Raw genomic sequence first — 16,331 nt, forward strand, 5'->3', positions numbered from 1 at the left:
CTTAAGCAGGGTGTTTTGGCACTTTGATAACTGATAGAATCAATTTTAGACAAAAGCGCCAAAAGCCCAGCTAAAGCACCTTCTCTATACAGATACCGAGGAGCCGGGTTAAACTAATCTACTTCCTCTTCCCGTAAATTGTTTTTTAGCCAAGGGGCGGCAAATTAAGTGATCTCAGGAAGCATAATCTGCTGTGGTGTTTGCAATACTTGCAATACCTGTTTTGTGGATAAAGAAGGGACCTTAGCAGTAGGGACAGAAATTACACATAAACCAGTATAAATGATTCAAAACTGGTTCAAATCTGTAACACAGCAGAAGTTCAGTGCACATAAACCACTTTCAAAATAGCCAAAACTGTTTTAAGATAGACCTGGATGGATGCAGTATCAGACTTAACTGATCTAGGTAAAATTGGTTTATTGAACTTCTGTCCTAGATCCCTTCCAGATTCAAGCTGTCTGCTTCAGCAGAGGAGGCAGATGTGTTCTAGTGCCCCCCTGCTTCTGGCCTGGACTACTGCAGGCTGCATTGTCAGAATCAAAAGTGAATGTCTGTTTACTTGCTTATCAGTTCAATCTATACAGCTTAAACTAACCTGCAAAGATTGAATCGATTCAGCCTCAGGCTTTTTGACTGACTGTACTTAGTCTAGCTGTTTGGGTGGTCATCTAGCTAGTACTTTGCATGCCTGATAAATTCTCTGTCTTCAATTTTAACTTCTTAATGAGAAGTCTTGTAAAATAACAAAGAATATTATTGATGTTCTTCATAGAGTAAAGGCTTTTTGCACATAGTTAAATGGAAACCAGGTCATATAAAATTTCTTAAAGGATCATATACTTGTAACCTGGTCATGTAGAAATTTGGGGTTTTTTATTAGCTCCAGATTTTGCACATAACGGGTCAGTATTTCCCTGGTTTAGAATTGCCCTGATCAAATATTTTAATCCTATTTCTTTAGTGGCTCATATAACTAGAATAGTATGTAGTACAGTTGCATGTTTAGCTGGGTGTTACAAGACTTAGACCATGGTTATCTAGCTTCAAAGCAGCCGGGGGCCCACAGCCGCGCGCGCCCGCCCCCCCCCCCGCAGTCTACATGCCTCATGCATGCAGGGTGAGTATTCCTCCTCCCTGACTCTGCTTCACTGTGCAGGTGGGCACCCCCCTACCTCACTGCACCAAACAGTGCAAGAAGCAGTCATGAATGGTAGCTGTATTTTATTTCTTTTAAATAAGTTTCTGGCTGTAATAACATTTTCTAAAGGAAATATTTTAAAATATTAAAAAATAAAAAAAGCTGTTTTTCTTTTTAGGGAAAAAACAACTATCCTGTCTCTATATTTGTGATTAAATTAGCAGTTACTTCCTTTTTTGCCTTAAAAACATTCTTGAACAGTTTGTAGCCAGTTAGTACTATTGGATGGAATATGCTTAACAGGCATTGTTGTAACTGAAATGTCTCTTCCTCAGTAAATTACAAAAGGCCAGTAGTACAAGGATTGAAACCTTTTGTAGGCTTTTGTTCTTGTGGAATTACTCTGGTGATAGGCTTTTGTCCAGAGTGACTGAAAAACCTGATGGAGACAGAGATTACTCCTCCATAGCTTTCTTTCAAATCTATAGTAAAATGAAAGCTAAATAGCAGTCATGTGCTCCTAAAATAAAATTCCCATATTGGGTCTGTGCCCTCTAAAAATAAATGGCTCTGGCAATTCACATTTTTATTCCATGTTAAAAAAAAAAAAAAAAAAAGAATATATAAAGTATATTTCCTGGAGAAAATAGTCTCTCTGATTTTAAAGATTTTAAATATAACCAGTAAAAGTCAGTCTCTGAATTGACTCTTCAGCTTTGCAGCTGAAATGCAGGACACCCTGATAGTGATGTAAAATCCTGAAATAATATGGGAGATTCTGCTTTAATATCAGTTATATGCCTAAAGCCTTGGTAGTACAGGAGCATGGTAATCCCAGTTACTTTAAGAGATTCAGTGAAGAATATCACTGCAGGAATTTGAAAGCAAACAAGCTAATAAAACAAACCAACCAACCCCCCTGCACTTGAGGTTACTAAATATTTAGAGAAGAGAAGTAGTGGCACTCTTCCTTTTGGCTGTAAACAGGCATCATAGTTCTCCTTGGAGAGAACCTTTTTTTGTCCCTGGATCCTTATAGGTGTACAAGTCCATTGTGTATCTGTGTGATAACTGCTCGTCATTCAAGTTAACTGCAAGTCATTCCAGGTATAAGCCTGTCTGGCTTACTGCCCTTGCTGACCAACTACTAGGAGAACAGCAGCACGCAGCTCAGAAGCTCTGGCTTGCACTGGCAAAAGGCTTCCAAACCTTGATGTAGTTTATCAAGGCTAAGTACAGACATTTAAGAAGCCTGAGGCTGAATCAATTCAATCTTCACAGGTTAGTTTAAGCTGCATAGATTGAACTGATAAGCACGTGAATAAACAGACATCCACTTTTGATTCTGGAAATTTTATCCACATGTCTGTAGTGGCCCAGGCCTGAAGCCAGGGGTTGCTAGGGCATACCTCCTTGCTTAGCTGGAGCAGATAGTTTAGGTGAAGGCTAGCCTGCCCACCCTGCAAGGGGGGGGTTTATGGGGTAGGTGCAAAGCTTCCTGGGATGCTGGAACACTGTGAGTTAACTTGAATCTGCAGGGGATCTGGCACAGAAGTTCAATAAACTGATTTAATCTAACTCAGTGAAGTGTGATACTACATCCATCCAGGTTTATCTTAAACTAGTTTCAGCCATTTTGAAAGCCGTGTATGTACATTGAACTTCTGTTGTATTACAGATTTGTACTTGTTTCTGATCACTTATACCAGTTTGTGTAGTTTCTGTTCCTAGCTTAAATGTTCAGGATACTTTGCATTTTTTATGCCTTGTTGCTTTTGTGGTGGAGCACAGAAAGTGTTAATCTTCATTGCTTGCTTTAATTTTGAAGGGTACAGCTGTAGAAATTTATCATTGTATGATGTTTATAGTAGACTCCTATTCAGGTTTGTGTTTTTTAAACTCCTTTTTTTTTTTTGTTTGACCTACCAAGTACAATCCATTTGTCATTGTGTCAGTATGTGGTATACTAGGCAGGTCAAATCAATGTGAAAGGAATTTGAGAAGAAGCCAAGTGCATTTTATTGCTGCCTTTGGTGCTATGATAATTACTCTGAGTTCATTTTGATGGGAGTAGTTCTTATATTTTTATTCACCCCAGTCCTTTGATCTAGTCCAGTATAGATGGGATGGATGGGTTGGTGTATGGGTTGGACTTGATTGATACCCTTGAGAAACTGAAGTGGATTCTGTAACGGAAGATGGAGGAATGCATCTCTTCTGGAAAACCTACCACATCATTTGCTTATGTGTCTAAATGTAATTACCACTTTTCCAATCAAGAAACTATACTCCGGCATTGGGAAAATGAGGGGCACTTTTGCCTTTCGTTTGGGGGAGCACTTGTAAAAAAAATCACTTCCCCATACCTCCTGACTGTGGTTAGGAGTAAAATGTGCTTCATAATTCAAATTGCTCCATATTACCAGAGACAGATGGAGCTCTTAGAATCATAGAAAATTAGGGTTGGAAGGGAACTCAGGAGGTCATCTAGTCCAGCCCCCTGCTCAAAGCAGGATCATCCCCAACTATATTGTCCCAGCCAAAGCTTTGTCTAGCTGGGTCTTAAAAACTTCCAAGGATAGAGATTCCATCACCTCTCTGGGTAACCTATTTCAGTGTTTTACTACCCTTCTAGTGAGACAATTCTTCCTAATATCTAACCTAAACTTTCATTGCTGCAACTTGGGATGGTTGCTCCTTGTTCTGTCATCTGCCACCACTGAGAACAGTCTAGCTTCATCTTCTTTTGAATGCCCCTTCAAGAAGTTGAAGGTTGCTACTAAATCCCCTGTCTTTTTTTCTCTAGACTAAATAAGCCCAGTTCCCTCAGTTTCTCCTCAGAAGTCATGTCCCTCAGCCCCCTCACCGCTTTTGTTGCCCTGTGCTGGACTGTCTCCAATTTGTTCACATCCTTTCTGTAGTGGGGGGCCCAAAACTGAACACAGCATTCCAGACATGGCCTCACCAGTGCTGAATAGAGGGGAATAATCACTGCCCTTGACTTGCTGGCAACACTTCTACCAATGCAACAAGGGTACACTGCAGGCTTATATTCAGCTTATTGTCCACTGTAACCCCCAGGTCCTTTTCTGCAGAGCTGCTGCCCGGCCATTCAGCCCCCAGCCTGTACCAGTGCATGGGATTGCTCTGTCCTAAGTGCAGGACTTTGCACTTGTCCTTGTTGAACCTCATGAGATTCCTTTTGGCCCAATCCTCCAATTTGTTTAAGTCGCTCTGAATCTTAGCACTACCTTCCAGTGTATCTACGACTCCCACCAGCTTGGTGTCATCTGCAGACTTGTTGAGGGTGCACTCTATGCCATCTTCCAGGTCGTTGATGGAGACATTGAACAAAAACTCTTAATCCTTTTAAAGATGATGGTATGTGAAGGAGGTCTAGTCACAGTTCACCTCTCAGATCTAAAGCCCTTCATTGCATCTTGACTCCAGAATAAATTAAAAAGATAATAAATAAACCCCTTTTGGGTTACTTGACTTTCTCAGTTACAGAAAATCACAGCTGTTTGGGATTAAACAGTATTAATATATGTATTTATTGGAGTCATTGATAACCTGCCAACCCTTGAGGGCCTATTACATCACCTGGATAGGCATGATAGGAATATTTTAATAACTGTTAGAGACGCACCAATATATCGATGCCACATCAGATTGGCAGCAATAAAAGGAAAATTAACATTATCAGCTATCAGCTTTTTTTGGCTGGTGTAGTTGATAATGTACCGATAAATATAATATGGCTTCTGGCTGGGGCCCCTAGACACTGTGCATGTGTGCAGCTGCAGCATGCGCATGGCCAGGAGTGCAGCTGGGCAGTGTGGAGAGCAGTGCTCTGCAGGTAAGTTTGTAGAGGGGAAGGGATGTGAGGTGGGGGTTAGATCGAGGCCCCCACAGTGAGGGAGGGAGGGAGTGGGGAAGGGTTAGGGGCTGGGGCTGGGGCTGGGGCAGGGCAGTGAATGGGACCCTGAGGGAGCAGGACAGAGCTGCAGGCGTTTCGTCCAGGGGATCAGTGACCTGGTACTTAAAAATGGCAGTGCCTGCAAAGATTGAACCAAATTTGATTGAACCAAATTTAATTAAATGAGCTTTAGTTCCAGCACTGCCCCACCATTTTTAAGCACTGGGACGGTTTTAACCAGAGCGGAGCTGAGTTGGGCGAGGGCACAGGTGGGCTGTGTGCTTGGAGTCCCTTCAGCCTGCTGCCTTTGCCCTGGGTGCTGCACGCTGGCTGTGTGCCCCCTGCCCATCTGGTGGCAGTGGTGGTGGCAAGCTGTGCTTCCAGCTGCTGGGTGGGCAGGGGGTGTGGTGTGGCCAGTATGTGGCTCTTGGGACAAAGGCAGCAGGGCAAAGAGCCCTGAGCCCACAGTGGGCATTCTGTCTCTGTCCTCCCCCTGCTGGGCTCCACTCTGGTTAAAAGCATCCTAGCACTTAAAAATGGTGGCGATGGTGTTTGAACTAAAGTTCATTCAATGAGCTTTTGGTTCAAGTGCTGGGATGCTGGTCTCCTGGATGAGCCACCCGTGGCTCCATCCTGGTCACGGGAGGCCTCGAGCTCCTCCCCGCCAAGCCCCTTCCCATCCACAGAGTTATCTTCAGGGTACTGCTCTTGATGCTGCTTCGCTGCATTCCTATAAATCAGTTATCTGATCAGTATTGGCCAATATGCCTGGTGAATAATCGCTATTGGTATTAACAAGAGAATCTTTATTGGTGCAGCCCTAGTAAATATGTTTTATCAAAGAAACTATGCTTAGTGATTTTTAAACCTTGAGGATGACAAGTATTGCCAACATTTTGGCTGGATTAGTTAAATTGTTATATTAATTTTAGCTGCAGCAAGAAAATAGGATATGATGTGTTGCTTTTTCCTATTCAGTAATAAAATATTTGAATAGGTATTACTTCTTTAAGTATTTCCTTGCCTTGGCTAAAAATATGTTGGGGGGGGGGAAATGTTAATGGATGGAAATGAAATCTTTTTTACATGAAATATTTTACAGACTTCTTTAATTTTATTTTTTAATTTCTTTATTTTTTTATTTTATTTTTTTTAATACAACTTTTTTAATAGTGGCATTATAACTAGGACTGTGTGAAGCTTTGGTTGCTGATTCGATTTCAAGGAGATTTGGCCTGTTTTGGTGGCCAAATCTCTGAATCCAAATCGAATCAGGAGACCCATTGATCTCTCTGAATCAAATCGGAAGCCTCCGATTCAATTCAGAGAGATTTGACGATTCAGACATAGACGCAGCTTTATATGTTTTGGGGTTTTTTTGTTTGTTTTTGGGTTTTTTTTCTACATACCTCAAGATACCAGGCGGTTTGTGAATGCTGAGATGGTGGGGCAGGTGAAGCGTCCCACGGGAGTGCAGTGGGGTCCCCAGCGCACTCAGTGGCAGACCCAGAAGTGGACCAGAACTCTGGTCCACTTCTGGGTCCATCGCAGAGCACTCGGGGGATCCCCCCTACCCCCCCCGGCTTGGCGACTGATGCCTCTTGGGTCTGGGGGCACCTGGGGTCCCCCTGCAGCCGATTGCCAAGCTGCAGGGGCTCAAAGGGGTCCCCCGCGCACTTGGTGGCGGATCCACAAGTGGACTGGAAGTAGCCCCCACACTCTTGTGGGATGCTCCATCTGCCCTACCATCTTAGCATTCATGAGCCGCGCCTGGTACCTCAAGGTATGTAGAAAAAACAGAAAAAGCTGTATCTATGGCCGAATCACTGATTTTTCCGAATCGGAATTGAATCTTCAGATTCGGATTTGACCGAATCGAATCTGGACAGTGATCCAAATCAGCGAATTGAATCGCTATCCCCCCCAATCGGGCCAAATCCAAATTGAATAGGTCTGCTTCGCAAACCCCTAATTCTAACACATTTAATTCATTTAATGAAATTACTGTCTGGCTAAAGGAAATGTACTACTTAAATGTAGAAATGTTTCTGGATAATGTGTTGCTAATGTAAAGATGTTTAGGTGAATTACTGTATACTCCCATTTTATGTATAATGAATTCATCTAATGCTGTCAACTCACTAACAATGTATGGAGCTTATTTTTTTTTATTTTACATTTACAAATAAGACATTTAAAGTCAATCCAATAATTTAAAGATCATATGGATATTGAGAAAATTCAGTTAAATTTTTAAAGCTAACTGTAGGATTATGGAGAGTATTGGTAACTTGTGTAAAGGATATAAGGTAGATGTTTTATTTGCAAATAAGCATGTAGGTGAACATGGTGTTTAGGGAACAAAGCTTAAATAACAGATACTTAAATTGCTTTATCTTCCTATATACATAATTTTAGTTAGGAATGCTGATGGTATTTTAGAGACACTCTGGTCTTGTGAGTAAAAAATGTCATAGGAACTTGCCTAAGTCATTATGGGGAAAATTGTTTGCATATTTCATGTAACTAAACAATTTGGTCATGCTGCCACCAAAAAGATATTAGTCATGATATGGCACTAAATGTTTTGTATGAGATCAAAGAATTTCAAACTTTTTTTTGTTGTTCCTTTGTAGCGAAGTCTACTTCATAGGGTATTGTTCTACAGTTTTATATGTACAAAAATCTCTGTTGTGTATTGGTGTGAATTTAGTGCTCATTGTAGTTCTGTAAATTATTTTATAGCATCTAAAGTACACTGGATGGAAGACACAAAGATATTGTCCCTACTAGAAGAAGCTTACAGTGTATAGGTTAGTGTAATATGAGTGAAGATATAGACAGAGATGCTGAAAGAAGCGGGTTTTACAGCAAATGGAAATGTGGTAGAGGCAGGACTGTCCTGGGGGGCCCGAATTGGGCTGACCTCCCCAGGCCCCACGCTTTGTGGGGCCCTACAGGAACATGCACACTTACTTGTTTAATATGCTCTTATTATATGAAGCAGGTGGAGAAAGGGCTTTTCTGGTTATCCACAAATGCATAATTACTGTGCAAGTTTCTCACAAGTTGTCTACTAAGCCTGAACTCATACCTACATGGCTGCCTACAAGGAGTAGAAAACAGTTCAATTCAGTCTTTTGAAACTGACAATTTAAGCATCTGTTTGGAGTTGTGCATATTGGGAGTTATACTGACATGATGAAATTTTCATATATATATGCCACTCAACAGTTAGCAAGTGGCTGAGAAATGTATGCAGTTCTTGCTTTGGTTTGTGATCAGAGTGTTCATTTGTACAGACACAACTACTTTTGTCGAGCAAGTTTCAAGTGTATGTAGTTTTTTTTGTTTGTTTGTTTGTTTGTTTTGGCAAATTAGTACAAATTAGAAGCATTTAATGGCAGTAGTTATAATTTTTAATGTCTTAGTAATAGTTACCGTATTTACCCAAACCAAGACTACTTTGAATTTTAGACCACTCCACAATAATAATTTCTCCATGTATAAAATCTAATTAATACATTTATTATAATTTTCCATGTGTATAATTTAATATTTGGGGTCACCTTAAATTTGTTGTCCCCCCGCCTTCCTGCCTGGACAGGGAAAGCAGCGATGGGGACAAGGACCAGACGCCCACCCCGTCCTTATACCTGCCCCCCTGCCACTTGGAACTGAGCTACCCTATGCCCTGGGCCAGTATGCCAGTCTAAAACTAGGTAGGAAGAATCTTTGCCTTGGATTCAAGTAAATATGGTAAATTGCAATTTTGAAAGTTAAGTTGATTAAGCATGCCCCATGCCAGTTTAAGTTATGTCAAAGTAAACTTGTTCTTTCATACTTAAGAATTAATTTGAGATACAGATTAAATTGGGTAGAATCTCAGCATCAGATCTGTTAAACAAGGTTTTCTATTAGCTGTTTTTCATGCCTGATCAATGTAGTGCATGAATTGAATGTATCAGTCTCCAGCCAACTGAACTGAACTGGAAGAGTTGGGATAAAAAGGTTAGCGTGTGTTTCAGCATTTTCCCAATGACATGCTATGTGACTCTTTGACCAAGTCACTTAAACGCTGCTGTTCAATGCATCTGTTCTTGCTTCTTTGTGACAGTGGTGTTATATTTTTTCAGATAAAAGATTCAGTATAGGCATAAAATATTATCTAGAAAGAGTTTTAAATCTTCACATTGCAATGTTCCAGGCAATTTAGTTAATCTATATTCAGATTTTGCATTTCTTGTCATCCATTAGGGTATGTTTGTGTGTGTAATCTTGAAGATAAGGCGTCATTTAAACTTATTAGTTAAATTTTCCATGTGTTGCTCTAATTTTCAGCATCAGTGGTTTCCTCCAATCATATTCTTTTTTGAATACTGAAGAGCTGTCCTTTTATTTCTTTTTTTAAATGGCAAAGATCCAGGCCTCTGGATAGCTTGCTTTCCAAATCTTAAGCTAGCATGACTAAACAGAGGAGGAACAGATTTTTCTATTATATTGGTTGGCCAAATTGAATTTGTAAAACCTTTTTAGTAAGTGTGGGTTTGCTCTACAAAGCCTTGTTTAGGTTACATTTTATGTTCTGAAAAGCTTCTGCTAGAACCACATAGCTCAATCAGTAGTATCAGTGCTGATTTATCTTGTAGATAACATGCTGTCAGCCGATGCCATTTTTACCAGTGTGTAGTCTAAAGCAGCTCTGTAATCTGTCTTCAGAATAAAATGCCAGTAGCTTCTTCTCTTGCCTTCCTTCTGTGGTAGCAGTGGTGAAAAACTTTAGGATGGAAAACTAAGGTAGACCTCCCAATCATTAAGGAGGGATAAAAAAGGTGAACACTATTGCTTTTTTTTTGTAAATGTGTGCTGTTCACTGAAGTGGTGTGGGATTTTTGAATGACCATTCATCTTGGTTTTCCCCATATCTACTTGTTATCCTTTCCACTTCTTTTAGGATTTAGTTCCTTTGAAAAAAATTTCATATGATTCTAATACGAAAATAACCAGTGCATGATCATTTTAAAGAAGTTGAGGCTGAAATACCCTTTCATTGTAGCAGGATAGAAAGTTTAACTGCAAGTTTACAAACCTCAGAAATACAACTGAAAATATTAAGCGTGAAGGTAGTCTGTCTACTTGTTCAGTTCTTGGCATCTTTGCATAGGCAGCTAATGTGGGTGCTGTCAGGGTGTTGACTGATCTTGTGTATACTGTCAATTGAAGTGAGATCGCAAATTTATTTTCTGTAAGCTGCCAAATGGGGATAACGTTAGGTTACTACTGAACCACATCTAAATCAAAAGTTTGAGTGAGGCTCTAAATATCTCTTGCTAATGAAGTAATCACTTGCAATAGCAATTTGAATTAATGCTATACTATTTAGTTCACTTTATTGCCAATTCAGATTTGATTCTATTATGTGATATAAGCATCACTATTTTAATACACTGCATTCTTATTTTAACATGAATTCCAAATCTTGAAAATTGGCATATTATGTCATCATACTAAGTATTTTAGGATTTATCTCAACCCGAGCAGGGTGGCAGGAGTACGGAACTTGGGTGTATGGGGTGAGGGAGAGTGGGGGGGGGCTGTGGAGATCCCCTGACCCCATGGCACACAGTCCCCAGTGCTGGTAGTGGTGGCAGCGGCAGCAGCAGCAGTGAGGGCAGGCCCTTGGAGCGCTCATGGCTCAGGCGGGTGCTGCCACCTGGCGGCGCATGGCTCGAGACAATTCTGGGAACTGCATGTGGTGACAGAGTGGAGCCAGGCCAGCCTGTCTGTCTTGTGCAGGGCTCACAGCAGCTCCTGGGACTTGTGCACGACTGGGAGGAAGCCCTGTGTAATGGAGCCGATGGCCTGGCTCAGCTCCCTGCCATCATATGCAGCTCCTGGGACTCTGTCAGAAGTGGTAAGGAGCTTCCTGCTTCCTGGCGGAGTCCCACAAGCTGCACACACAAATTAGGACAAGTATTTTTCTTAAATAACATTAAAATACGTTATATCAGATATTTGACTTTTAGTATATGATTTGGATTTTTTATTTCCAAGATGGCAACCCTCTTCTTCCCCTCCCCGCCCCCCGAGTACTTCTTGGGGGGAGGGGGAGGGGCTTCCAGTCCCAAGATGGTGACCAGGGGCTATGCACCTGTAAAGGAGCAGGGCTCCCATTGCAGTGCTCTACAGCTCACCAAAAACCATTAAACGGCCCTCCAGCCAAAAGAATTGCTCATTCCTTCTCTTGGAAATCTCTATAGTGTTGTAGTTTGCTAGAAACACATAATTTTTTTTGCATATTTGGCAATCTAATGAAAAAATACTTCTTGTGTTCTTTGGATTTATCTCTTATTTTTCGTTCTTTAGGATTTGTTCTTAAAAGCCAGTCTTTGAAATACAGAGTTCAGTTTCCAAAATGAGTGAACATTTGAAGAACATGTTTTAATGATAATGAGGAACTACTGGAATTAGGGTGACCACTCATCCTTTATTGGGTGGGACAGTCCCAAAATGTAAACATCATGTCCCAGTCCTTGATGGAATGACTCCGGGACAGCATTTGTTCTGGATTTCCCTTGACACAGTCAAACCATTGCAAATCTCATCTCAGTATCATGTTCAGGGATCTGGGTTTTCTGTTCGCTGCAGAAAAAAATGCATTTTCTCCTTTGAAGGAGAAAAACATGGGAAACTGGCCTGGCCTGAGAGTGGGATGGAACCACAGGTGGCTCGTCCATAAGGGGTGGGGCGGGGTGGGGGGTGTGCTGGCTCCTTGCTGTTGTGTGCACTCCTGGGGAGGAGGCCTCCACAGATTTGTGTGTGGGGCGTGGGTGGGCTGCCCACTGCAGGCTCAGGGCTCCTCACCATGCTGCTTTCCTACTGGGGCTTCCATGGCGGGACCCGGTATAGGAGGGCAGAGCAGACCGTGGAGGCTTGGTGTCTTGCTTTTGCTTTTTGAGAAGGTGGTCACCATAACTGAATAGAATTGTAGAATAATCTGTATTTTCTGCTGCACTTCAGATCCAAAGTCAGAAACTAGACTGTACATCATGGTGAATGATTTTGAATTTCATGTCTACAACCGCTCTGAGCTTTATGGACAGCTTCAAGATTTATTTGGTCTGGATCCGACAATAATTCCACCAAAGAAAGAGGATGAAAAAGCACAAGTAAATGGGAGACAAAGAACACATGCCAATCTTGAAAGGTAAAATATTATAACTTTATTTCAGTATTTGTCCTTGTCAAAAACACTGCCCTAATATATCAGTCAAGGTTCAGTTCAACACCATTAATAGACTTTGCTGGAAGGCAGTGCAAATAGGAAAGTAATTGGTTAAGTTGATTTTAAACAATTTTTCTTCCTGTGTTGATTAGAGACTTGCTGTAAAATATACTTAGAATAATGAGACAAAATATGGTAATGGATGAAATTATGAAAGGGATTAATTATAGGAATGATAGGGACACCGAATAATAGAGAAGTAACCAAAAAACAGTGTCTCGAGGAAGAACATACATAAACAGCAGCTAAAGTTTCAGGACCAGTTCTGCATTGGCAGGACCTGGTGTTCCAGGGCTTCAAAATCATTCTAATTTCCTGGGTTTCTTTTGTGAGGGAAAAAGCTTTGTTTTCCTATTTGTTTGTTTATTTTGTCATGTCAAAAATAATTGGATTGGGGAGAGTCCTCCTGTATGTCCTGTGTACAATGGTATGAGCTACTTCATGCCGAACCACTGTTAGGGAACTTTCATGCCTTGCCACAGGGACTTGGAATTTGCTAGAGAGTAGCCCAGGGGCAGGCAAAATATGGCTCAGGCCAGATGTGGCCCACCATGCCATTCTATCTGCCCCGCAGGGCCCCTCCAAAAAACTATTATTACCGGCCAGTGGCTGCCCCGCTGAAAGCCATAGGGGGCATGACTCTGTGCCTTCATCTCTGTGTGGCTCCCAGCACTCGAGCTGGGGGCACTGAGTGCAATGGTGGGTTTCTGGGCAGCTGTTGAGTGGGGAGGGAAGCTCCTGCCTGTAGTGCCAGGAGTCGCACATGGTGGTAGGGAGCTTCCCTGGCCTGATGGCACACGTATGTGGATGGGTGTGTGTGGGGAGTGCAGGGGGGTTTGTGGGTTGGGGCTGCCCCTCTCCCCATGGTGCACAGCCTCCACTGCTGGGGTAGCAGGCAGCAAGCCCTTGGGGTGCTCGTGGCCTGCAGCAGGCAGAGCCCCCCGCAGCTGGCGTGCGCCTTTGAACCCAGACTAGGCTGGCTCCATACTGGCCCGTGCGGTTCCTGGCACTGCAGGCGGGAGCTGCATGCTATTGGGCCAGGCCGGGCTGGCTCCATGCCTCTGTGTGGGACTCCCAGCATTCCAGTGAGCCAGCCTGACCCAGTGGCACGTGCCCCTGGCTGTAGTGTTGGGAGCCCATGTGGCAGCATGGAGCCCGCCTGGCCTGATGACGTACAGACCAGAAACCATGGGGAGTCATGTGCCATTGGCCTGGCAGGTTCTGTGCCACCATGTGTGGCTTCTTGTTTGAGTGCTGGAAGCCCCACATGGAAGCGTGGAGCCAGCCTGGCCTGCTTGCTCATGGCTCTTGTCTGCAGTGCCACAAGCCTCACATGCTGGCACCAAGACAGACTGGTCTAGTTTCAGACTGGTCTAGTTTGAAGACATTTGCCAGCAGGCTGGGCCAGCTCTGTGCCACCACTTGCAGAGCTTGCACCACTTGTATGTTTTACTTGAGACCTGATAGACCAGGGGCAGGCAATTATTTTGGGCAGAGAACCGCTCACTGAGTTTTGGCAAGCCATTGAGGGCTGCATGGCAGACAGCCAGGGGCAGATAAATATTTATTTTCTAAATTTTTTAGGGTCCCACGGGCCAGATAGAATGGCCTGGTGGGCCACATCTGGCCTGCGGGCCGCATTTTGCCCACCCCTGTGATAGGCCTTCACAGACTCTTTTCACTGAATATGCCCTTAGATACAGCTTTTAGACTAGACAGGACTGCACAAGTAGTATCCTCACAGAGTGATTGTTCATGCTGTAGCTCGAGTCGGAGGAGCTGCAACTTCATTTTTCTCTCTAATTTTTTGCTTTGGATCAGGATGGTTCTAGGCAGCAAAAATTAGAACAGCGACTCTCCCTCTTCCTGTGTTGTTAGTGCACCTTTGTTGGCACTGAGGCATCACAGAAGTAGCTTAGCACTGGAAGAGATGAGGCACAATGGAGGCCAAGGGAAAAGAGGGAATTAAGTCTTGTTGAAATGGAACTGGCAGTGGGTTGTGGAGAAGGACTCTGATGAGGAATGTAGGCAGTTTGGGATTAGGACTTGTTAAGACTGGTGAACCTAGGACTGACTGGACAAGGAGGCCCTGATCTGGTGATGGAAACAGGAGCAATGGCGTATTTGGAGCAAGTTTTTCTGGAGGGAAAGGTTGAGATATGAAGAAGGAGCTGATGTAATTATGTTACTGTCTTCTCCTTTTGTGACCCCCTACTTCATTCACTTTGCATTTTCTGCAGCAAATGAAGAATAGGTCCTACCAATCCACACTCCAAATCAAAACTTTTCAGTGAAGTTGCCTATAGAAATCCTGCTTCATTAGTTGTACAGGTGGGAAGATGTCTTGCATCTTGCTTTAGCAAGTTGGATAGACAGGAATACTTGGTAATGAATAGTTCTGCCTTATACAATGAGAACTTTATTTTTCACAGATGTTGTTGATCTTGTATTTGTATACCTGTGAAATACAGAAGTTAGCAAATATCTGGTAGATTATAATGACCCTGGAAATCATTTTCTGTGTTAAGTCCCTGGTACTTAGTGTCCAGCAGGCTAATTAATGTATGTTCCCATGTTCATCTTATTAAAGGTGTTGGGTTGATTTCCTTTGAACACACAATAACTGAGGTCAGACAGGGAATGATTTTTTCTGTGAAAAATGTTCCCCTACCTGAGTCTTAATGTCTCTGCCCTTCATCTATTTTTTTCAGCCATCAGTCATTTAGGTGCATCTCTTTTTGGTTTCATCCACAAAATTGTCATAATTGGTGTATAGGAATGGCAACTGAACTGGGTACAAGATCATCAGAAGGTAGAGCTGGAAGGGACTTCATAAGGTCATGTAGTCCAGCCCTCTGCTCAAGACAGGATCATCCTTGACTAAACCATGAGCCAAATATTGCTCTTTTTGAAAGTTTCCAGGGATAGAGATTTAGCATTTTGTCTAGTTAGCATGTTCCTATAACTTTAACCACCATCACAGAAAGATTCTCCTAATCTAAAATCTGATTTTCTCTGCTGCAGTGTGAGGCCATTGCTTCTAGTCCTGTCCCCTACAGACTCAGAGAATAGGTCTATCTCTATCCTCTCTATAATTGCTCTCCTCATATTTGGAGACTGTTATCAAATCCTCCCTCAGGTAACCCTAGCTCTTTCGGCCTTTCTTCCTAAGTCTTAGTTTCCAGGCCTCAAATCATTTTTGTTGCTTTGTACTGGACTTTCTCCAACCTATGCACATCCTTCTTGGAAGTGTGGGACCCAAAATGGGATGCAGTTGTCCAGGTGGGGCTTCACCAGTGCTGCATAGAAAAGAATTACTTCCCTTGATCTGCAGATGACACTCCTGTTGACACAACCCTGTATGCTGTTGGCTTCTTTGGCAACAAGAGCACACTGTTTGCTCATATTCAACTTATGGTCTACTGTAACCCCAAGGTCCTTCTCTACAATTCTGCATCCTTACCAGTGATTTCTGTCTGTATTCATGCATGCAATTATTTTGACCCAAATGCAGAAATTTGCACTTGGCCTTGTTGAATCTTATTTCACTGACTGCAGACCATTTTTCCATCCTATCATGTCATTCTGGATCCTAGTCCTGCCCTCTAGAGTGCCTGCAACTCCACCCAGCTTGTCACCTGCAAATTTACTAAACATGCGCTCAGTCCCATCTTTCAAATCATTAATGAGGAAGTTGAAAAGTACTGAACCCAGGATAGACCCCTGGGGAGCTGCACTTGATACCTCCTCCTAAGTAGACATGGAACCATTGATTACTTGCTGAGCACAATGATCCAACCAGTTATGTATCCACCTTGGAGTACTTTCATCTAGTCTGTAGTTCGTTAGTTTGTTTGTTAATGAGATATTGTGGGAAACCTTCAAAAGCTAAAGTCAAGGTATATCACATCCATTGCTGTCCTCCCATCCTCAGAGCCTGTCTCCTTTAATAGAAGGAAATCAGGGTGGTGAGGCATGACTTGTTC

At 42.6% G+C, this 16,331-nt stretch overlaps 1 protein-coding gene across 11 annotated transcripts in view; it reads left to right on the forward strand.

Annotated features, from left to right (window-relative positions):
- BLTP1 (bridge-like lipid transfer protein family member 1) overlaps positions 1 to 16,331 on the forward strand; it is a 248,576-nt gene that overhangs the window by 38,291 nt on the left and 193,954 nt on the right. For all 11 annotated transcript variants that reach the window (XM_019494555.2, XM_019494560.2, XM_019494587.2 and 8 more), the window contains exon 6: positions 12,081 to 12,267. In XM_019494555.2, coding sequence (XP_019350100.2) covers positions 12,081 to 12,267 — 187 coding nt within the window. The remainder of the gene's footprint in view (positions 1 to 12,080; positions 12,268 to 16,331) is intronic.

The sequence above is a fragment of the Alligator mississippiensis genome, chromosome 2 (genome assembly GCF_030867095.1).
Source record: "Alligator mississippiensis isolate rAllMis1 chromosome 2, rAllMis1, whole genome shotgun sequence".
In the NCBI taxonomy this organism is placed as follows: domain Eukaryota; kingdom Metazoa; phylum Chordata; order Crocodylia; family Alligatoridae; genus Alligator; species Alligator mississippiensis.